Source organism: Pagrus pagrus (assembly GCF_965226575.1).
Source record: "Pagrus pagrus genome assembly, chromosome: 7".
Classification (NCBI taxonomy): domain Eukaryota; kingdom Metazoa; phylum Chordata; class Actinopteri; order Spariformes; family Sparidae; genus Pagrus; species Pagrus pagrus.
The window spans coordinates 23,300,543-23,325,881 of NC_140191.1; the positions used below are offsets into that span (position 1 = coordinate 23,300,543).

A 25,339-nucleotide genomic window follows, 5' to 3' on the forward strand; every position below is an offset into this window, starting at 1 on the left:
AAGACTGACTGAATTCTCCTTCTCCTTCCAGGTGTACAGTACACACAGGTTAGTATATCTACAGTGGGTGATTCAAAAAACACCCAGAAAATCCTTGGAATGCATCTACTGAGCATCAGTGATATTGGTGAAGTGAGATGTCTGCGCAGAGCACAAAGGATACTAAAAGACCAAAACACCAACCCCTGCCAAAGTCTGTCCTTCTGACAAAAGATACAGAGGTTTCCGCTGCCATATCACCAGACTACGGAGTAGCCTCTTTCCAAAGTCTATGAGACTCCTCACTCTTTTGTCTTTTGGTTTATTTTGTAGCATAAATGGGATTTGAAACTCATATTTCGTTTTTAACCCTGGTGTTGTAAAATAATACATGAACCTTTTTAATCTTTAACCTTTAAAGTGCACATTCAAGACTAATTATTACTAATATTAATAATAACAGCTTGTATTAAAAAAAAATGTGTTTTGTAGCTTTGTAATTATAACACAAAGAAGATTGTGCAAAAACACTGCTAGAAGTTATTTACTGTATTTGGATATATCAATTCATTTGGAGGCTGAATGTACCACAGAAGCTTTCAGGATCAATGTTCACTGTAAACCGGGAGCAAGATTGCTCCTGGTAACTGAGCTTTGCCAAAGTTACTAATTTAATGCACTGAGTAAATCATAATATTTGACCATGCATCAATGATTAGCCCATTCCTCTTTAGAACTGTATTCTTTTGGCACAAGCAATTTTTGCAGTCTTAATGATATTAGATTCAGGGATCATATTGACGCTCCTGCTCTTTCTATCCCACTAATCTCCCTTGGGGCAAAGGGGCTGCGTAGAGACCGGGGGTGTGTCAGCTGCCCCTTCAACCCTCTCATACACAAACACACACACAGACGCCCACCCAACATTCAGTGTGTCAAGGATAAGTAAAAACCTCTATTGTGTCCCTCGAGACCTCCTCTTCTCCTCCTCCCACTCGCCCCTCCTTCCTTTACGTCTTCAATTTCCCAGGACGCCTCACAGCACCTTCTCTCTTTTGCATGAATTGTCTCTAATCTTTAAATGTATAGAAAGTTGTAGAAGGCAAGAGACTAAGACCATCATTCAAGTACTTAAACGTTCTCTGATGCTTAAGTACCTCAATCGTAATTCTGAGATTTTGAGTTATTTTGCACCACATTACTCTTTAATATCTGATTTTAGGTGATTATTCAGTGCTCAGTGGTGTGTATAGAGGCAGAAGGTGTGGATGTATAGATGGCTATTGCAACAGTTCCATATTTCCCTCAGCAGAATGGCCCAAACTGTCCCCGCTCTTATCTTCCTGTTTTTCAGACTGCATCTTGTTTTCTGCTGGCACATTATAATATGTGTGGTATATTTACTTCAGTAAACTGGAAATAATCATCTATATTGAACAGATGGCCAATTTGCAAGAAGCATACTGCTTTTATTCACATGACATTCCTACAATGAAATCACATGTAGCATAGTCAGAGCATCTGCAGAAAACTACATAACCTGTAACTTGATTACTTAAACAGAAGTAGTTGAAGGAATATGGACTTGTCTGACACTGAAAGTGCATTTCAAGCATGTTACTTGTCTCTTTGAAACCAGTGTACTGTTGGGCTGCTTGATTAACTTCATTACCATACACTCTTCAGTGGAAGACAGCTAATTAAGTAAGAACTTTTAAACAAGCTTGATGTTTACAGTGCAGTCAGACATGGGAGGAGGTTTGAAATTTGACATACATAGTCTGAGAGGGAGCTCTAGTTACCGGTCTAAATAGATTCAACCAGTGTTAAAAAAAACAAAACTCTCATTTTACAGAATTGGTGTCACTCTCTCGTGAAATCACTGTTCTACCTTTAGACGTAAGTTACTTTACTTTACTCTACCTTCCTACAAGCTAGCTTGTTATAAGCAGGTCAAACTCACTTGTGGAACGAACTATGAACTCTCTAAATGATACAAAATATTACACATGGGTTAAAGGCATACCCAGAAATTTATACCTGACACATCATGAAGAATAACATGAGCATGCTCTCTGTTTACCTATCTCAGTCTCTCTCTCTCTCTCTCACACACACACACAAACACAAACACACAAAACCTCCCATGCATAAATAAGCATACATACAGTTGGTCTCACTGTATCAGGCTTACATTTAGACATACAGTACACACACACGAATGCAGAAAATATTTATGTATTTATGCATGGCATTCACACACACACACACACACACACACACACACACACACACACACACACACACACACACACAGTTAGTGTTGGTCTCACCATGTGAATGAGGTGTGTGCTGAGTTGGCTCAGGGGTCGGTTTTCTAGGAGCAGCTTCTCTGCTGCCTCCATCTCTACTGCTGGACAAGATAGCCTCTGGCTCTATTCACACACACGTAAAGACACACACACAGACACACACACACGTTAAATCATTTATAGAGATTTGACAGTCAATAATGACGGATCCAGAGACCTGCCAAGACACATTCTGACAGACTGATAGATAGACTAAGAGAGAAAATAGGTTTTCTGCATACGTCCTGCTATTTTCTTTTCTTTAACACAGGATGTGCTCAGGACAACACAGGTTCAACTATTTTCTTTTCATTTTTGCATCTCATTAAGACTTTAGTCTTCTCACCTCCTCCTTTTTTTCTGCATCCCCCTCATTAGCACCTCTGTTCCTCACTTTGGCTTATTTTAGTTCAGTTCATGCCTACAGTGGAACTTCAGGCCAATTAGCAGTGGAATAATGTGATTAATACTGGCACATATTTTCTCTCTCTCTTTCCCAAAGTCACTTTTGCTCTGTTACGCTCTCTCTCTCCTTCTCTTTTTTCTTCTGTAGTATATATAATCTCTGACTCTCTCTCTCTTGACCAGCGGAGTAATAGTTTGGGGAGAGCGGTCTAGTCACGTCCTCTCTCCTTATCAGACCTTATTACCCAAATGAATTTGGTTTGGGCAGAAGTTTTCTTTTTAATGAGCTTTGCATTTCTTGCAGAATTGATTTCCGCTGCACATTCTGCTTGCTCCCTTTCCCAGCTCTGTCTCTCCTTCAATCTCTCCATCCTTCCCTCTTCTTCTTCTGTCCTCCTCTCTTCCACCCAGTCTTTTACCCTGCCTCCCCTTAGTACCCCCCCTCATCCAGGCATTAATATGTATGCGTTGGGCTGTGGTGCACACTATGGGGAGATGGGGGCTGGTGTGAATGTCTATATGTGAGTGTGTGTGTGTGTGTGTATGTGTGTATGTGTTGGGAGGCAAGCTGAGGACAAAGCCAGTGGTGATAATGAGGCCGCAGGGACATAGCCAGACAGGCCCCTCTGTGTATGCCTGTGAGTATGAGCTCGGTGTGTGTGTGTGTGTGTGTGTGTGTGTGTGTGTGTGTGTGTGTGTATGTGTGTCCCAGGGACTCGGGACCTCATCCGCTTTCTCCTGAGTCCACAACTTCAATATTGCAATTGCTTAAAACTGCTAGCTTCCACTGCACACATCAATGAACACACAAACTCACAAATACACGCACACACACACACCACACACACACACACACACACACACACACACACACACACACACACACACACAAACACGCCTTCAGGGACATGATACAAGGGCAACATTTTGAGGGAGTTGACTTTGTGATTCTGTGCTCAACAGAGATGAAACTGGTAAATAGAAGTGAATCAATGTGGGAAAATACATGAGCCTATAAGGTCCAAATGTGTCATGATACAGCAAAACAACTGACACATGGCCAACAACCATATGGAAAATCTAAAAAAAATACACAACAGGGCCAGAGTTTGGTTTGTCCAATCTAGGCTCCTGTAGAAACACGGCCGTGCAACATGGTGGACTCCGTGGCAGAGGACTTCTGCACATATAAAAGGCTCAGTGCTCAGTTGCTTTAGGGGATTATACACTGATGAAAACATAATAATGAAAATTAGATTGCATTCCTGCCCTTAAATCCCCTTAAATCCTGCAAACTGGACCATTAACAAAGCAACAAGATACAGAGCAGAGATCACATCCACATGAAACTCTGATTAATCAGCAGGATGATTAAGGGCCATTTATGTGCCTTATCACTAGGTTTTTATTCATGAAACACTAGAATGTGAGAGAAAGAAGTGAGCATGTTCTGAAGTGTTCTGTGCCTTGCTCAAAGGCAGCTTGGTGACCCTTTGTTTAAAACAGAGTCTCATTAGCTACGTTTAAGTGTTCATACCTGCAGTGCTGAGCGAACAACAACAGATGTTTGTTTTAGGATGTTGTGAAGCAGTTCTAAAAGGGCTTGTAACACAAGATGGCTGACTTTCCTCCCAGCATGACCCTCTCCATCCAGGTGGACAAGTGCAGCTTCTGACAGGGTGTTCACCACCACCTCTATTAAGCCTGTGCAGAGGAAGAAAAAATCACTGATTTGTTACTGGACTTTTGGATACAACGACTTGTTGGTACTAAAACTTAGTATCATACACTCTGGTGACAGTCTATACAGCCAAGTACCATGAACATTGCACAAGTAACATCATAAAAGACCCTGAAGTGGAACACTAGCTACCCGTTTCTCCATTGTCATGATGAAATATCAAATTTAGAAAAACATCTGTTTGCTCAGAAAGCCCATTAATTCATTAATGTGAGCTCACATTATAGATTATAACCAATCAAACCAACCTACTTCAACATTCCAAACAACCAACACACCTCCTCTCTCTCCTACATGTATGTCAGAAGTAAATGTCTGTAGCTGCAGGCTCTAGTTCGTCTCCACAGTGGATCAATAGCACCTGCACAAGATGAGGGACACTCTCCCTCTTAGGTCGATTAGCATTTCATTGTCAACAATTGCCAAGCAGAGAAAAATAGTTGAATTTGACATTTAACTATTTAAAGGGAACTCGAAGCTGTGCAGGCTGAATTCATCTGTGAAAATCTGATAGTCCACAGAATGGTGACACAAACAGCAACAACAAAAGACAACTCGATTTAGATGCTCATCTAAAAACACATTTTGCTTATCTCTTTGTCTCATTTCACTCTATCCTTCCCAAGAAAACTGTCCAATGTAGAACATGTTGTAAAGCTGCTAACCCCTGCTAAGCCATGAATAAATAGCTCTCACTAAAGTGCAAAACCATGTTCCATTGCTCATTAAATTTAACATGACACAGCAGCTACTCTCCGTTTTGCAGCTCTATCTGTGTAGTTAGCTATTGAAGGCTTCTGTCCCTTAGGCGTTCTCACCATAAGACTCTGCATGTAAATCTAGATAGAATCTGCCCTGACTAGGTTGACATGACAATCCAATAAATGTGCACTGTGCCTATCAATATGTCCAAAGCTGTACTTCATTTTCATTTCTGTACAAAAAAAAGTAACAGTTAAATAACAAATGAATTAAATAAATCAGTCTTCACTGGGGAAACGCACCTGGTGTTATTTTCTATTCAATAGATCTTTATTTAGAATGTAGATGCTGTGTGTGTGTGTGTGTGTGTGTGTGTGTGTGTGTGTGTGTTTATTTGTGTGAGTGAAAGTGCAACACTGCAGACACTAGAAAGATATTAAGTTAGCCTGCTGTCAGTGAGATGTACTGTTACTTTGTCAAGCTGCCTCATAATTAAATAAACACACTGCTCTACTTTAGACTGTTCAGTCAAACAAAGACCTCCTCTGCTGCGAATGTGATCCGACAACGCAGTCCTGTTCAGATGAAAACTCTGTGCTAGATACATGTATATGTTTATGATATTATTCTATTATCATCGGTTGAGGACAGCAGCCATCACTATACATGGCTGTATCAAATCAAACGAAAAAAAAACACAAATCAAATCCATTTTCTAAGCTTTCCTGATATTTTAGCCACCCATTAACCTGGCCTATAATCAATCAAAGCTAAACTTACTCTCTGTTTGTGTATCAAAAAATGTAAGCATATGCTCATGTTGGGAATATACATAAATATCAATGAGTATAATAAATAACAGGTGATCATATGGACTATTGTGATATAAATTATCCTAATATTGTAACTAGCTGAGTTTTTTATGTAGACAAAACAGCACGAAACAAGCCAATATATAGGTTTTATGTTAACACTCTATACACACTCTACCATGAGAAGATGACACTAACATTGCTCATCGATTTAACAACCAAGAACCATGCTTGTTTTTAGTACAATGCCACTCATTTGACCGAATTTCACCTGGAATGGTGAACTAAATCCAGTTACATATTAAAGCTCAACAATATGGATAAACAAATTACTTCAACCCGAAGAAACATTGAGATCCACATCAATACTACAAAAGAAAGATGACTACGGTACTGCATTGTAGATTGACAGATATTTAGATTGCTGACTAAATGCCTCGTTGTCTGAAAGTCATGGGACAGGACATTTTCCGACTGTAGTATCCATTTCCAATGCACAAGACATTTCTGCATGCTTGACAATCTGTGGGTACCCTCGATTAAATTATTACTTATTATTATTAACAACTACCGAGCTGCAGCTCTCATACAAACATATAACTCCATATTCTACACAGACATATCCTGATAATGTACTGATCACAAGTCCAATGAAAAATGATTTAAAGAATGATGTGAGCGGTAACTGTAATGACCATTCTATTCATAGAACTGAGCAAAAATAGTAAATGTGGTTGAATATGCACTTAGGTTCGTTGCACACATGACATATATATTATGAATATAAAACAGGGAGCTACATTTATTACCACTGTAGATTCATTATAGATTACAACGGCCACTGTATTTGTCTCAACAGGAATATTATGAGAGTGTCATAAAGACACTCCATGATCCAGTCTTATCTTGGTTTGGCTCCTTTCTAGTATTCAGTCAGATATACATCAGGAAATGCTGGTTGGTGCATTCTGTCAGAAATCAATCATGTTCTGACCTTACCCCATTCAGGCTCTGTGCACGCATTAGTGTGAGTAATGCAATGATGAGTACTGCTGTCACTGACAGGTATGGAACTGTATGCATCTCTACATTGTGTGCGAGTGTGTGTGGGTCTGTGCACTTGTGAGGTGAGGACAAGTACAGTTCAGTCAATCCTAACAGTCAATTTTTAAAACGTTACATATGTACAAATGTTACTTTGTCATTTTCAGACTGGAGGAATCATTTATGAGTGAAAACCACTGTGCTATGTCCTATTTTGGAGTCTGGACTTTTACTAGGTTAAAAATAGACATTCTACAATGCTCAGCAGTATTATCTATTTATAAACCACTGTGAATTGAGTACTGTTGGGAATCAACAGGATGGATGGCTCAGAGCATCGCTGCATATGCAAAGTGGGACTGTTTCCTGGGGAAAGAAAGAAAAACCAAAAAATATGTTGCAATTGATTTAAATAAAGTTCAATTAAAATGTGTACATGGTTTTTCAATGATGAGATTTTTCCAAATAATATATGCAGGTTAGTCTTCTTTAGGATAGAGTGAAGCATGGTATGATCAAATCATGTGTGTGTTTAATGTGCTTGATACTTAAATGAAAATGGATTTATTCTCCATATTGATGTGCCCCTACAGGCCCAGGTCTTCAACTGGTCAGGCTGGGGCACCCTGGGACTGATTTTGTGCAAGCCCTTTAATTCACTTCTATCATGAAATTAACAGAAAAGATTTTATTCACTATACACGTTTTCTGGAATGTATGCAACAATTTTTCGGTCACATCCTATTGCTGATAGAAGTGGCCATGACCACTGTATTCTGTAGTGCACTCCTGATTCACGAATTGGTTAAGAAAACTACCTAACTGAATCCAAGGAACCTAAAAAAGAAAGAAGAATAAGGAAGGGTCATCAAATCTCTGAATCATGCTTTTGTGCCAGACTGTGGTGACAGCTGCATTGAAGTCTTTGGGAGATGAGAAACACACTAAAACCCAACATATCTACTTTGTATGACTTCTGATAAGAAAATGCCTCCAGAAAATTGAAGAACAAATGTTAGAGAGTAGGTTAACGACTGTTTTTTTTTTTAATCAACATATTTGTCCCTTGGTTTTTTTTGGAATGGCCCCCAGTTCACAGTGGAATTGCAGACTCATCAGTGATAATTGGTCGGTCCTGCCCCTTGGCCACAATATTATTAGTCCTGTCAATCATTTTGACATACAAAATAGCAGCAAAACGGTCACCAAAATGTTGCATTCTTCTTAAAACCGTAAATAGACCTAATACCCAAATGAGTGTCAATGCCTTCCAAAAATGTTTGTTCCGAAAAATAATTCAAAAGCCTTTTCTTATCTACAAGCCTAAGGATAATATGTAGTTACGTTTAGGGAACTGAAATTAATTAGTCTCAGTTAGGCAAAGGTTGTGGTCATGTTTAAAGTTAGGGAAAGATCACCACATTGCCACATATTTAAATATGTTAATATCTGACATGTTATGATTTTTACTTCCATTTGTTGTATGACAAAACACATTAATACTTAATAATTACAAATCTTAATACATCAATAACTTTTCATTTGGTATCCAGGGACTACAATGCAAACTGCACAACTATGCAATGTATGCACAGCAAAACTTACTGTCAAAACTGTCTCATTGATTGCCTTTCTGTTAAATTGTCAATCTACTGACCTCTTGGGTGCTTGCTAATATGAAAATAATAATATGGAAGGCAGATTTTTGTGGTATTAATTATACCTGGGGGCATTCTATTGATTGGACACATATGGACATGGTGTGGAAGAACCATTATAGAATTCTTTAGACACCGTTTGGGGAAATGAGTGAAAACCTGAAACTAATTTCAAATAGCAATTTATAGATGCAAGATCCACAGAAACTAGATAACACCGGCGCAGAGGCAATTACCTCAAAGATTCCTCTGAGCTTCTCACAGAAGGTCAAGAGAAATAACAAAGATTGGTGCGGGTCAAACCCGGAGAGGAACCTCAAAGACCTTTAAGGATTCTGAAGACACATGGAGCCCCTGAAGATTCCTTTAATTAATTAAAGGACAAGCATGCTTTCATTAACTGGCACCAAACTCGGGTTACTGTGGATGCGAAAACTTCTGAATTGTTGGGGTGAATTTTTGCTGCTCTACATGTGTCGATTTCCTTATCAAATCACACAGTCTGCTTGTCAATGTGCCTACAAAATGAGTCTTAGATTCACTCTCAGTAGAGAAGCTTGAGGCTTTGTAGCCTTATGTAATCAGATTTCAACCTAGACCTTCTACGTTAGTTGGGTACATGTTCAGAAATTAAAACCAAGCCATCCACAATCATATTAAACAATAATAACTTTGTTAAGGAAGTGTGTCTTACTCCACCATCAAGTTATTATCCCCTCCCGCCTCTCTCTATCTCTCCCTCTATCAAATTGTCACTCACTTCAACCTCATATTTTCTCTCCTATCATCTCATCCCTCCTTCTCGTCTCCTCACCCAAATGCACCACACTCTCTCTCCGTGTATCCCATTCTGCCTCTCTGTCACCTATCTGCTACCCTTTTTACCTCCCATTTGGCTTTCCTGCCTCTATCATCTTTTCCCTCTCTCTTCTTTCTCATGCTTTTTTGCCATCTTCTTTTTCTTTCTGTTGTTCTGTTCTCCCTCCCTATCTCTGCCTTTCTCTCTCTTTGCTCCCTCAGTCTTCATTCCCCAGGGGGTATTATCTCAGTCGGAGGCAAATCTGCCCAATTATAAACCTCATCTCCTCTCTCTCTCTTACACTCTCTCTCATACACACACTGACACACACATATACTGGGTGCTACTGCATCCAACCCCCCCACACATACACATTTCTTCTCTGTCTCACACATACACAGAAGCGTAAGCACAAATACATTCACACTAGCACAAAAAACACCTCCCTATTTTGGTCTTCTTCACTGTCTTTTTCATTGCCTCCCAACACACACACACACACACACACACACACACACACACATACAAGCTCACACACCACCTCCCCTCCTCTCTCTGTCACACCTTAAAAAGCCAATTATACACGCTTCCTCCCTTCTCCTCTTCTCTTCCCTCTCCCTTCGTTCTTGCCATCGCCACACTCATCTGGAGTGAACCACAACTAAAAGAAGGGAGAAGGAGGAGAGGGGAAGATAGAAGAGGAGCCCAAAATAGAGGAGAGGGGAAAAGGTAAAAATGGGAACAAGGAAGGAGAGGAGTCAATGAAGAAGCTGAGCAGATTGGAAAGTGGAAGTAGGGGAAGAGGAGAAGGAGGGACAAGAGGAGGTGAAGAAGTTCATACAGTGAAGGGCAACAGGGTGAGGAGAGGAGAGGAGAGGAGAGGAGAGGAGAGGAGAGGAGAGGAGAGGAGAGGAGAGGAGAGGAGAGGAGAGGAAGGAGAGGGAGATAGCGTTAATTGCCCGGCCAGTATTAGTGCTGGGTTGACAGTTTCTTCTTGAGAGGAGAGCTGATTGGACGATAATGATGCTGACTACTGAACTGCCGCACTGCTGACCCAATGGAAATAGAGGGAGAGGAAGGGGTGATAGTGGTGATGGTTTTGGGGAGGCAGGGGGTGGATGGGCGGAATGATGAGTGAAAGAGAGACAGAACGAGAGAAGGAAATGAAGACATCGCTAAATAGAAATTTGAGAAAGCAAGTATTATTGTGTTGCCTTCTCATTGCCGCTGAGAGTTGCAATTACAGTGTTGAACTGTGGGTCCCGAAATATTTGCATATACACACACACACACTCACAGAGGCAGCAGTGTTTGTAAATGTTTTCTTGCAAACACCTTTAATTTATTTCATTCATTCTATAAAGCTAGGTTAAGACTGCATCCCTACATCCACAGGCTTTGTGCCTTACTACTCCCTCCTTCTAATTAAAGTCCTAATCCTAAACTAGCTCTTGGGTGTTAAATGGGCCAAAAATGACCTACCTTCTGACAAAAATCATTACTCCAAGAGGACACACTCCCCCCTCTGGATCCACTGGAATCATTTGCAAAAGACAGGAAATTCTAATATTATTGAGTTTCGCCATAGCTGAAGGACAAAAAACATTGCCTCCGCCTCACACACGCACACACAGAGCCAAGGTTGTTGACCCGAATAAGCATTATGCTGCAGCAGGACAGCGAGCTGGGGAAAACAAGATGTCAACGAGTAACATGACATTAACTAATGCTAGCAGAGTAGATACATGATACCGACACTCCGGGTCAATGACAGATGGGCCTGTGGGACAGACTTAACTCACTCATTTATAATAGTACTAGTGTTAGAGGCAGTACAAAACAAGAAGAGTAGAGAAGGACAGAATTATTATTTTTTAAGCAGAGAAAAGTTAAATCTTCCTTATCGGCATACAGATACTGTATGCAGACATACTGCACCTTGTTGGTGGGGTGGCTCCAGGTCCAACATTGTGTCTCCACTAAGATTACACAGCAAGGCAACTGCATTCTGGATCAACCCACTGTTAACATTACTACTGTTAGCCTACAGAGAGAAAGAGGAAGAACTAGGTCACAGGTCAGCTAACAGCATCTTGCATTTCATCATTAGTCCAAGGTTCAAAGATTTGCTATGCAGATTTTTTTACATTAAAAAACATCAAACTAAATGTAAAGATTTGAGAGAGATAATAAATGATGTATATATGAGCACTGTTGATTGATGAAGCAACATTTCTGTCATAGACATCCTGCATTAAACTCAGAACACAAACGGCACACCTGTAACAACTAATCAGAGAAGATGAGTGCAGGAGTGGAGTAATGTTAATCTTCCATGTTATCTTTAAAATGTCCTGCAATGTACTGTATGGTTAAGGTTGAACACGACACAGACGCACCATTATTGACCGTAATCAATCTTTGAATCTGTTTTGAGAACATCAATCATTCAGCATATTGAACATAAAGAGAAAAAAACTGTCTTGTATAAGCACTGATTGGATTTCTTTATCACCATTTTGTCATAGAAAACTTATATTTTCTCCTGAAAAATCACTGGTTTGGTGAGCAGCTGCATTTTCCATGTTTTATGAACTGTGAATGTTGTTACCTAAAATATACTATTTTTTCAAATGGTCTTTTTGTTGTTATTCCAGGTCAGCTTGGTTTCTTGTAACATATCTGGCTGGTTTTCATGACATTTCTATTGTAAGAAACACAGTAATATTGCCAAATATTTTTTACACATGGGAGACACAGAGAAGAATTAGATATTCTATCTGAGAGGAATGATGTTATACCTACTGTGGAAATAGTTACTGAGGCACAATGTTGAGCTAATGGATCGAACTAACTGGGTCTATTAGAGGATAGCGTAGTTGTGACCTGTGATAATGAATTAGTTTTGAAGAGAAACAAGGAGTAAGACTGCAGTCTCCACTTTCCTGTTACTCCTCTTATCTCTCCATCCACTCCCTTCTCCTACTTTCCCCTTACACTCTTCTTCTTCCCTTTCCCCTCCTTACAAAACCATCTCTCTTCCTCCGACAGTACTTCACTTCTCCCTCTCTCTCCTGCCCTCATTTCACTATTTGATCCTCTCTGAGATACATCAGCTCTGCCTGCGGGGTCTATGTGCATCAGTGTGATCTGTGCACGGGGGTTGATAAGCCTGGCTGATGCTCATCATGTGCAGTAGCCTGAGGCTGAAGACAATGACATCAATTTGCACCTCGGACAACCTGCCCGTCAGTAACAACAAATGACAAAGCTCAATTATTTTGATCTTTATGGACTAATAAGCTGTGAAAGGACTATCATGTACACCACTGAAAGCATACACCTGACGAGAGCAATGAGGAATGAATGGCAAAGTAAAATGAATTTTAACTCACTGACTCCCTGTCCAGCACCTTAACTCATAGATTATTAAATGTGTATTTGTGGTATATCTACAGAATGTACAGTGTATGTGAGGCAGGATTTCTAAAAGTATTTGACTGCAACCCATTCTGAGATCAGTTGTCTGCCTCCTCAGGCACAGCAACCGGCCAGTTATAGAACCATGGTCTTGCCAGCTTCCTGAGGTCCTTTCATGTCTGAAGCAGAACTACTTCATCATTGAGACAAATACAATTAGGTGAGTTTCTCCATGACAAGTGTGATCAGCAGTGACAGGTGTAATCAATCCAGATCAGAGTGTTTCAGGCAGCATAAATCAATCCAAATGTGAGCAATACAGACGGCACTAATGGATCCTGACATGACTGGTTCAGACAGGAGTAAACAATCAGGAGAGGAGTTAATCAGGCTGTTGGATAACAGTGTTTAACATTCTGCATCAGCTAGTCGGGGCTGGACAGTCAGCCATGCAGAACACTGATTATTTAGTGAGTACGTGTGCGTGCATGCATGTGCGTGCACGTGTGTGTGTCTGTGTGTCTGTGTGTGTGTGTGTGTGTGTGTGTGTGAGTGTGAGTGTGTGTGTGTGTGTGTGTGTGTGTGTGTGTGCACGCAAAAACATAAATTGTTTGCTGCAGCTCAAGTACTTTGGTTTTCAGAAAACAGATTGTGCTGTATGTGTTTGTGTGTTTATTAGATTGTGCATATGCAAAAAGGGTCAGGTGAAATAAATTGTTTACTGGAAACACTGTTATGCTTCACTGATAACAGACAAGTGCTGTGTGTTAGTGTGCATGTGTTTGGATCGTAATAGTGGAGTTCATGTTCTCACTCTATTAACCCTTCCTGCTCTCTGAGGCCGACCTGCCAGTCAATTACACCAGCCCTCTAATAGGTCAACACAACCCAGACTAATTTACATAAATACATCTATGAGGGTTTGATGTAGCGAGTGAGAGAGGAAAGAAAAGGCAGGAGACAGAGTGCAACTGAGCTGTCATAAAATACGGCAGAAATGCCATAAAATAATACAGACTGTTATAACTGGGTCTTATTAGCTGATTGTAAGAAACTGATTCTTTGACTAGCTGAATGGCGATTTGCTGATTGGCTGGCTAAAAGCTGATTAAGTGAGAGTGGTTTCTTACCATAATGAGCTGAAAAACTGTTGGTAGGATCCTACTGTGTTTGATCAACCTGAAAAGGAAAGGCAAAAATACATATTAGAGCAGAGGTAGAAAGATGTGGGTGAGAAATTAATTTAATTTAAAGGCAATTCAGTGCACTGTTCACACATGCACACACACACACACACACACACACACACACACACTCACACACACTGGACTGTTTCATCTTCATTAAGGCTGGAGTTCCGCTACAACGACTTCTGTCTGGTACCAGTGGAATTGAGGGAAACAGAGAGACGAAAAGAAGAGACACGATGGGAACAGATGAAGGGAGAGGAGGTGAGAGAGGAGAGGGAAGGACAAGGGAAGAGGAGATGAGAGTTCAGGAGAAGATGAGGTGAGAGAAGATTACATTTGGTGAATAGGAGAAAGGACGGGGGAGATTAGAGGAAAGGGGAAAAGATTTGGGCAGAGAATAGAGGCAGGACAGAGGGGTGGAGGGACAAATGGATGGAAGGCGTGAAAACAAAAGAGTGATGTGGATGAATCCACATTGAAAACTTTGAAGAAAAGCAGAAAGGCAGAGTAGAAGAGAGAGGGAGAGAGATGGATGTCTATAGAGGCAATGACATTCTGTCTACTGGCTGATTAAGGTTCTTTGATTTGCAACCAATCACTGTGTGGTTGGAAAGTCAACACATATGCACACAAACCTTATGTATGTATGTGTCTGTATGCATTTGTGTGTATAAGAAAGCATTCAAGGTGTAATGGGAACAAAGCCAGCTGAAGTCAGACTGCTGTTAATATGCTGAAGATAAAGCCCGTCCACTCATTTATAAAACTGTCCTCATGTTAACTATGATTTATAGTTTGTCTGGCAAGCTTCAGACCACTTATGGAAACCTTTATTTAAACAAGCTGAATCAACCGTGTCTATCATTTTTTAGCAGGAACATTGCGTTCCACCTCTGAACAGGGAGTGAAATTTTGTTAATGTGATGTTCTTTGTGTATCAACTGGGAATCTTAATTTAGTAAAAGTTAGATGTTCCAGTAGACATACATTTGTTCAGCAAAAAGAGTAACAAATTACCATCAAGGAGTGTTACCAAACCCTAAAAACCTTTTACGGTAAATGTTCCTGCTCTAATGTTTCTCTTTTAATTGTCAATTGCTTTCTTTTTGGTTTGTATGTGTGCTCAGATTCATTCTGTCTTTTCCTTGGTGTACCTCATTACTTTTGCTGCAGAGCTACAACCTACTTTTTATGCTGAAATCAATACCTGTTTCATTCTATCTTAAAGGGTGCTGAGAAAATATTCCCAACATTGTTACACCAACTTCTGAGCAAAACCATCAGCATCTGCAAGAGAAATTAGGATTAATTGGACCAAGCAGTAGTTCCAGACTTCAGCAGGTCATGCACCTGACATTTTCATGCAACCAACATGCTTCAACAGTAGCATTGTTGTGCTTAGCTTTTTTTTTTTGCATTCTTTGTTACCTTGACTGGATTCAAGGGCATTGAAAACATATTTGTTCTTGGTTGAACTACTGAGCAGGTTGCTTGTAGAAACATGGAGTTGTGGACACTGACTTTGTCTGTAATAGCTGTTTTTTTTTACTTGCCATGATGAATGAATGATCAATGATGTACTGTATCTTAAGTTCTATACCCTAAGATAGGCCTATTATGAAGGGGTTAATATGTGTGTTTGTGGATTTGTGTGTGTGTGTGTGCTCTGTGTGTGTGTGTGTGTGTTTGTAGATGTGATGGATGGCCTCCCATTAGATAGGTGACAGGCTGAGAGATGAGAGGACAGGCCCGGCCAGCACGACATGATAAACTGGACCACCTTTAAACTACCAGCCATACATCAAAAGACACAGTGCACAACACCAGACATCGAACAAACCAGAGCACAACAGGCTGCCTGTAATGGAGCAGAGGAGACAACCTTCACTGCATTAGTCATACATCATCAGTATTAGCTTTATAACAGAGAATATAAAACTATCACATTATGAACAGCCAATAAGCTAGATTAACCTCTGCTCTACTAGTCATATAATTGTGCTGTCAGCTCTCAAGCTTAATCTTGGATGATTTTGGACCTTGTTATTTCAAGTGAAAATATAATGAACACCAAAGATAAAGTCAGGAGGTTATGTCTTAGCATTTGGAAGTTTTAGTCAAATATCTACTGTACATCATAGGGTGCCAGAAAGTTCTTCCCTTGAGGGTGCTCCAATTATTCCTAAGTGACACACCTTAATGAGTTTTGTATCATCTAAAGAATATCTAAAAATATTTTTCATGCATTTATTCACACCACAGAGCAGCCCAGTAAAAGAGGCTGTTACAGGCAATTACAGAATTTTAGCGTGGGAAAACGGCCACCTTAGTGTTGTTAACACCTAATGATTCCACTTTTCTCTGGCTTAGGTGTCCAAATAACTACAGCAGTTTGATGATGTCATGGTTTTACAGGGTTGAGTCTATGTCAAGGTATTAACTAATGATAAAAGAAAAAAAGAGGCAAGAATTATGAGCTGTTTAAGATAGAGATTCTTCTACAATCACAATAAAATTGCCAACCCAGTTTAACTAAGAGAACAAGCTACCTGATACTTGGCTGATAAGCATGGCTAGGCCACATCCACTCACATTTGGCAGACAGACATACATATAAGGACACTGACACACACATGTAACCACACAGCGTAAGGTTCTTTGGCTAAAGGTCATAGTAAATGTAGTTGTTTGAAGGTGTGTCTGGGCTGTGATAATGCCGAGAGAAACAGCAGGCTGCCTTCCCAACGTTAATGTCCCCAATTTACCATCTAATTACCGCTCGGCTGGCTTCATAGCCACACTTATCTAACCAAGACCCAGGCAATTTAATTTCTGATTGTATAACCGCAGTGATGGAGGGAGAGTTGTGGAGAGAGGGCACAGAGAAAGAGGGAGATGTGGACTAATGTTAATAAATTAGAGATGGTGAGAGAAAGAGAATGAGGGAGACAGAGAAAAAATGGGAAATATTGTTAATAATGTCAGAGGGAAAGGAGTGAAAGAAAAACAGATGTAGAGAGAAGAGTGCTGACACCAATTTGAAAAGTTCACGTCACTCTACTTGTGTCAAGGAAAGAGGGGGTTGAGGAGAGGTGGAGGAAGAGGAGGATGGAGACGAGAGGGGGGTAAAATTACTGATAAGAGAAGTATGGGCGTATTCAGCTATGAGGGTGAACTTTGAACTCTCAGAGGGATGGATGGAGATGGAACGAGAGTGGGATATTAGTGATAAGAGGTTTGTTGAGTTATTATTGCTCAAGAAGATAAAATAAGTGGATGGAATTGGGGAAAGAAATAAGGGAAGGACAAAACAGAAGCTTAACAATCCTGGTTGTTGTACAGTAATACTAAATGACTAAAGATGGAACATAAAACTATGGATGAGCTAAAATATTTTGCCATGAACATTTCCATGTCTATGACCACTTAATTTTCCATTGTTATAGACCATTTTCACAGGGTAGCCATCTTCCTCTGATGTCACACTCAAAGTTGGAATCTTGAATGTTGCACCACTGTGTTCCAGGTTGCATTTCATATAGCATAGGGAATACGACAAGTGGTTGTGGCAGTGAAATGTTAACAATTTGTCTGATTCTCTAAGTTTAAATGAGTTGCAACCTTGAACGTACAGTACATTATTTGACCTTCCCACCGTGAGCATGAACTCAGAGAAAAAATGCTGCCATGTGAATATGGTCTATTGATAATTACTTTTTTATTTTTAAGGCTAAGTGACCAAAATGTACATTTTGCCTAGAGCTCCTGATTCCCTAATTTGGCTATCCTACAGCTCAAACAACTGCTTGTGAGTGCAAATGCACCCTTTCATCTCCTACTTTCAAGCACCTTCTCGATTCATGCTACCTTACCCATTAACACTCTGTCAACATTTTCTCTCCTTCCCAATGTTACCATTCCCCCATCCATCAAACTCAATCTCCCTGCCTATCTCTTTCCCACTTCATTCTGCTATCCGTTCTCCCACCCCTCCATCCACTGTCCACTTCTCGACTTCCTCATTCTCTCTCTGCCTCCTCTTTTTCACCCTCACTTTCTGTCTCTGTCAACAGCTGAAAAGAGAAGACAGATGACCAGAGAATCAAGACTTACTGACAGCTGCTGTCAGAACACATCTATCAAACACACATGCATCCGGCACACAAGTGAGCGCACACACACACACACACACACACACACACACACACACACACACACACACACACACACACACACACACACACACACACACAGGTGAGTCATCTCATGGTTAGCCTGGGGATCAGCAGATTCTCTGTGCAACCGAACCAGGAAACACATCATTACCTCTTTTTATTTTGGTGTCAGATGACTGCTACCTCAAGACATGTTTTTAAATTCCTGAATAGCGAATTACTTCAACATTATGCAGTTGTGAATTTTACTTTAATGCCAGCAATAACTTTGTCTTGTAGTGTATACTTGAAGAGTGTGCAGTACACGTTTTAACAAAGCTTTTCAGGAGTAGATAGTGCGCAAAGATATATCAGCACAATATGTCATGTCTTTACACATCTTAGCTGATACAGCACCTCATGACTGCCACTAAACTGATTACTAGTGTAGAAAACACTGGCTTTAAGACAGGTGAAAAAGGTATTGTTGAGCTTAGATTACCAGTGGTGGTCAGATGTGCTGATGTTGGTATTAGCTCGGAATGTGCATAAGCTACATTAATGAATAAATGATCATTTGTGTGTATCGGTGTCTATTGCAGTGGGTAAGAACCACTGCTTAAAGTAAGTGTGTGTGGGTGTGTATATTTGTCTGTGTATGCGTGTGTGCTGTGTGTGTGTGTGTGTGTGTGTGTGTGTGTGTGTGTGTGTGTGTGTGTGTATGTGGGTTTGTGTGTGTGCAAGGTTGTGAATAGAAAAACAGTTAATCGTGATTCACAGTACTGAACTGGGAATGACTGGCCTTGGCATTAATACATTACACACTGAGCACCTAAAATGTGCCTGTGTGTATTTGTGTGTGTGTGCCTGCAAGGACTCCAGAACACTTCAATACTACCAAAGCTTGGTCTTGGATAGAGAACCAGAACAATAACGTCTAAAGTATCTCCAGTTAACAGTAATCTATAGAGCAGGTTTGATTGTACGTTTTTGCTTACATAGGATAGCTTCAGTGTCAGGGTAATACACAGATATCTGGACTATTCATTGTACTTTATTGTGCTAATAATACTTAGGATTGTACTGTACAGTGGTACAGTAAGTTCACATTTTGTATTACAATGACTTAACAGCGTTTTGTTGTGTCTATGTGTGATTGAAGTGTGCGTACACTACCTGCAGATATGCGTGCTGTGTTCAGTCATCGATACCAGGAGTTTGAGTGCGTACAGTGGGATGGGCTCTGCTGCTCGAAGAAGAGACTCATACCTAGACATAAACATGCATGTGTTCAACATTTGGCTTTTGTAGTGTTAATAATTAATGTACTGTTCTGATCATTAGTAACAGAGTGTAAACTGGAACAGATCTGGAGAGAGGGATGGAGAAGAGGGGGAGGGGAGAACAAGAGTCATAATAAGAGTGGGAGCGAAAAGGAAATGTGGGAAGAATTTAAGAGGCAAAGGGGGGAGGAGGAGGAGAGATATGAGTGTGAGGTGGAGAAATGGGGGGTGGAAATAAAGGTGAACAAGAGATAACACATGAGGCAACCATGAGAGAAAAGAACATTTTAAAGAGGGAGATAAAAATAATAATGGTATAGGAGGAGACAGTATAGATCCACATAGAGGATGTGAATGCAGGTGAGAAAAACACACCACAAATGTCAATGTCTATTCTAAATTTTTCTCACTCTGCCATGATGTGAAATTCTGCAAACTGTATTTGAGTGTCTCTGCTCTCCATAGATTGTACAATCATTTGATGCAACACTCATAAAGACAGACACTTGTCAGTTAGCTGGATCCAACAAGTACTCGGATGTGATGTGGACCCACAGAAGCAGGACGCAAGACACAAAATACTCCATATATTCCATTTTAAAGTGCTGGAGGTTTCAATAAATCATTCTCACATTACTAGTATCCATAACAAGACTGTCACTTGGCCAAAAAAACCCAAGAAAGAATTCATGATGGATGGATATTCCTGTTTCCATTTCAACAAATCTGGGTCTTACTTTCTCTAAAGATCAGCTCTGACATAATCACCTGCTCTCACTGAACTGTAAAGGCTTAAACTTTTATTGAACTGGCTGCCACTGCCACTCCAGCTGTTTTGGCTGAAAAAATGTCTTGGTTGTCAAAGGAAAATTTGAGAAATTGATAAACAAATCAATTTCAATACCATTGACACCTAACAGAGGGTAGGAATAAGTTTGATGATGGTCTCATTTACACTAATATTGCTATTTTGAAATGCTCCTCATAGAACCTTTAACTGTTTTCTGTTCCTACAGATACAAAAAGTCAAAGGACGAAACCAGAGACAGTAAGACTGATACTTAGAAAGAGTCAGACCAACCTTGGAAGCAGGGCTTTAAGGATGAGAGTTAACATTTGACTACAGGAGCTTCCATCAACTACTCCTTCTGCTGCTCTTCCTCCTTCATCTCCCCTCTCTTTCTTTTCCTCTGTTTTCTCATCGTCCTCAGTCCCATCACTCTCCTGAACCAGCAGGACAAGACTGAGTTCAGACAGCACCCTCAGAACAAACACAGACCAGTCCACTGGAACGCACACACACAGAAAGAAGGAGAGCATTAATATAAGATACAAGAAATGTTTAGTATACTGTATGAGTGCATAGTCAGTTGTAGCTTCGTTTCTTAGTTGCATTTTTGTTTCCAAGGGGACCATACTATAATAACCATCGTGATGTCCATTACTCTAAGTGGAAATTGTTGATTTAGAGGCAATACTAATGCCAGAATGTAAGAATTAACTTAAGGATGTCCATTACCACTATATACCAATATATCTAAATGTTCAAATAAAGCAGAGGCGGACTCAAGGTTACAAACTGTTTTTGAGTAACATAGGATGACATGATAACAAGTCATAAGTAAACACAGTATTAATGGCCCACACACACCAAGGATGTTATTTAACCCTGAGAAACTGGCTCCATAAAACATCCTCCTACTCTGCCGTGCTGGGACCCACAGAAACCAAACATAATGACTCAGTGAGGGTCAAAAATCAAAACACTGTAGAGGATAATTACAATGGCGCTTTTCATACTGCAGAGATTTTTACGACCTTAAACATTCAAGGTTTGCTTCTTTTGCTCACCATCTCCCTTGTTCTTTGTCATGTCTTTTCTCTACACACACCTGTCTTCATCAATCTATTATCTGTCATTCTGATATGAATCTGTCTATCTATCTATTGAGGAATGTATGTTCAGTATCTATTTAAGTATCTTTCTAAGATAATTTTTTGGCATTTTGTCTTGGTTTGACAGAAATAAGGGGAAAGAAAGGGGGATGTGTCAGGCAACAAAGGTCCTCAGTTGAAGTCTTGTACTCTTTCCCATTTGCAGTCTCTCTGTTCTTTTTTTCTTCCTCCTACTCCTCCTCCTCCCTCACTCTGACATTTGCTTCTATTTCCACTTTGTCTCATTCCCTCTTCCCTCACTCAAATATGGCCAACTTACCATTTCTGCTGAAAGCCAGTCTTGTCAGAGGAGGCAGGATGGCATTCACAACCTGTGAGAGACATAAATGGATAAAAATAAAACTTCACACATCACACTGTATTGCTCTGCTAGTAAAAGCAAACATCTGGCAGACTCAATTACAATCTGGTGTCATATACTGTAAGTCCATCTGCACATGATGTCTGAGTGCTGAATCATACATGCTGCATGAAACAACGCAGGTGAAAACAGGCTGAAACTCTGTAGCAGTAGAAAATTACATGTAGAAAATGTACCAGCATGTGTCCATGTGCTAAAGACTTCAATACATAAAAAAAGTTCATATTCAATGTCACTGTTGGACATATACAGCATAAGTATTATTAATGGTTCAATTTGGTCCAATGTTCTCTCCTTCGAGGGAAAAAATATATATATTAAAGAAAGTAATTTCAGCTTTTCTTCTAAAAATCTACTAAACATACAGCAAATCTGAAAACAGGATCTAGTTTTACATTGAACTAAAAAGAAGACACTGCACTTTATTAATTCAGTGGGCATCAACCTCACAGACCACTGCCACAGAGGATCAAATTACTATGGAAATGCATTGTTGAATGATCTCTTTGATCAAACACACACACACACACACACACACACACACACACACACACACACACACAAATGTACTTCCACAACTGTCAAAGCCCTTATTTAGGCATGAATGTGTATTGCATGAATTTGCATGATTACTAATATTACCATAGAAACAACACTAATGCTGAGTGAGTGTGTGAGGTCATTACATCGAAAGCCAGAGAAAGGAAACTACAAAGGATGTTGTCCACCACTTAATGGCATGTGTATTAATATCACAACCATCAAAAGACTGGACGGAGAGTGTGTGTGTGTGTATGTGTGTGTGTGTGTGTGTGTGTGTAGAGGGGGGGAGGATTGGGATGCTTGGTGCAATTTGGTGCAATTTCTCTGAGCTGTGAACTATGGGTGACATGTCCTTTCACGGTCTGAAATCCTTTTCTTTTCCCCATTTTCCTTTTTTTTCTTTTGCTCTCTTACCTAGTTATCCCTCTACCTATTGTACAAGCTGTGCAAAAAAGAAACATTTCCTCTCACCACCATTGCAACTAGAGATGAATTTCCTTCACTTGCAGTCAAGACAAAAATAGTAATATATAAAAAAAATGATTGAATGCTGTATGCTGTGTTGTACTTGCAAATTACAGACAATAGGTGGTTTTCTATAATTCTACTTCTGTTTCTGCTGGTAAACAAACTAACAAACCTAACGTGTTCATTGTTGTTTAGGCAGTACACAAAACTACCTTTTCTCCATAGTACCTGCTGTGTTAGAGCAACTAGATATCATTAATTCATCAACAAACAGGCTATTGTTAGCATGCAGCTCCTAGATACAAACATGTTCAATATATCCTGGTAGGAGACTGAATGATTGTCACTGCAGAAGAGAATAGTGGTTTTCTGTATTTGCCAAAGTGGGGCATTAGCACTTCCTGCTAATAAACTTTGTTAATTAACTCAATTCCATAATGTTTAATAACACCAGCTGGCCGTTCCTGTAACTAATTAATTGTTACTCATTGTCTGGTGGTCTGGTGTACTCCATTTATTTTATCAGAGCTACGTGGCAAGCTTGAAAAATTGGTTCATTGCTGTGTGTTGTGTTGCTGTTTTATCCCTTTTTTCCCACTCAAAATGAATGGTCAACACTTTTTCTCTGAATTTAAAAATATGCTAACATAATGCAAAATGAAATGAACCAACCTTTGTGATTGAAAGCACATTAAGTGAAATAACATCATGCTCAGTGAATCAAGTCAGTTTTAAATTTACAGCTGTAGCTTCAGATTATTAAGGGCCTGTGTAGCCTGTAAAGAGTTTTAACTGTTTTTCAATAACAAAATTTAATGACACATTCAATCAACTGGGAGACTTCAATTTCTCCCCAACACTACTTTGTTTAAACAGGTTATGCTTACATAGCTGAACTTTTTAAGATGACTAAAGAACAAATTTAACGTTTACCATGGTGAAAGCAGTTTGTCTAAAACCAAAGGGCTGTGGATGCAAAACTTGCTGCAAACTTTACTTCGTGACAAGGATTCAGAGACATAAACTAACTCAAACATGACTGCGTGTCCTTGTCCAGCGGGCAATAAAAGTTAATCTGAGCTGGCTGGTGGTAATTAAAGTGTCTTCCCGTGTTATTGACTATCAGCAGCAGCAAACCTCCTCTTTGCTCCTTTCGTCTATTCCTCATCTCTTTTCTTTTCTCTCCCTCCATCCTGTCTGCTTCCTGCTGCTCTCCACTTCCATACGTCAATACTCATTAAACACAATCTCATTGTCCCATTCCATGCACACACAAGAAGGCACACACACAAACAGAAAAACACACAAACAGATTTGATGAGGCTCAGTTGGTTCAATAGTTGATTAGTGTCTTTCCTAATAGCGCACACCTTGACCCTCTGTCCTTTCACAACTAATGTACAGGTTTAGTAGACTGGAAGACAAACACTGAATATAAAACCACAACATGAAAATGTTGATGGAGACTCTTTAAATAAATCTTTTATAGTCTTCACTTTGCAAATTTTCTATCACAACAAAGCAACTAATGTATCACTTATGTTTTTCTAAATGAGTAAAGAGTAAAAAAAAATCTGTCAGTCTGAAGTGACAGCCTGAAGTATAACAGAAGGATGATGAAAGGTCTACCCATCAGAGGAAATGTACTGACATTTGTTGAGTGTCACAAGATACCTGTCCTATATTTGAATATCATAAGTCAGTCAGACACTTAAACAGACAGACGGATAGACACACAAACATCCAGTCAGCTATATCAGACAGGAAGTCAGTTGCATATTTGCTTGCATTAATACTTACAGCACTATGATGTGGAGAGGTGAGAGCATGGTGCTGGCTAAAGACTTCCACAATGGACAGAGATGTCCTAATCAGCTCCTCACATACTGTTGCACCTAACAGGGAATCACATCATCATCATCATTCGGCTCCACTGAATCATCTCCTCAGTAACAGTGCAGGATGACTTACAGGCTGACCAGTAACTCAACTCCCTGCACTGACAGCTGGCTGGATTCCATTTATAAGCTAGCAACTGGAGTGGTGTTGATTTTATTGGCACTGAGCAGCCCCAGCTTCTCCAGATGCAGTGCACTGTGGCCAACCATGCATTCTGCCCCTTACCTTGTGCACAAGCATTTGAAATTCAATGCCACATCTGTCTCTTTAAGGCTGTATGTATGGACCTGTGTCTCTCCTCATCTTCCACGTAAATATTTATTTTGATGATGCAAAGATGACCTGAGGACCCACAACTAAACTTCACATGCCAAAAATATGAATTTTTTACAAGGTGGCAACATTACTTTTATCTTATTGAACATGTCCAGTGTAAACATTTTAGTAATTGAGAAAGTAACTCACCCAAAGCACTGGCCAGATTTGTTTCATTCGACTCTATAGAGGTGATATAGTTCTGTGAGAAAGAGAGAATATACACCAGAGAACAACTAAATACTACAGCAACACTTGG

At 39.9% G+C, this 25,339-nt stretch overlaps 1 protein-coding gene across 2 annotated transcripts in view; it reads right to left on the bottom strand.

The window, feature by feature from the left end:
- ulk4 (unc-51 like kinase 4) overlaps positions 1-25,339 on the bottom strand; it is a 79,008-nt gene that overhangs the window by 10,644 nt on the left and 43,025 nt on the right. Inside the window, exons 26-34 of one of the 2 annotated variants that reach the window (XM_084358661.1) lie at positions 25,231-25,282; positions 24,667-24,752; positions 21,754-21,805; positions 20,620-20,824; positions 19,432-19,524; positions 14,042-14,090; positions 11,430-11,535; positions 4,273-4,439; positions 2,313-2,414 (exon numbers count right to left, since the gene is read on the bottom strand). In XM_084358661.1, coding sequence (XP_084214787.1) covers positions 2,313-2,414; positions 4,273-4,439; positions 11,430-11,535; positions 14,042-14,090; positions 19,432-19,524; positions 20,620-20,824; positions 21,754-21,805; positions 24,667-24,752; positions 25,231-25,282 — 912 coding nt within the window. Of the gene's footprint in view, positions 1-2,312; positions 2,415-4,272; positions 4,440-11,429; positions 11,536-14,041; positions 14,091-19,431; positions 19,525-20,619; positions 20,825-21,753; positions 21,806-24,666; positions 24,762-25,230; positions 25,283-25,339 lie in introns of both variants that reach the window. The other variant, XM_084358660.1, reaches the window with a different exon arrangement.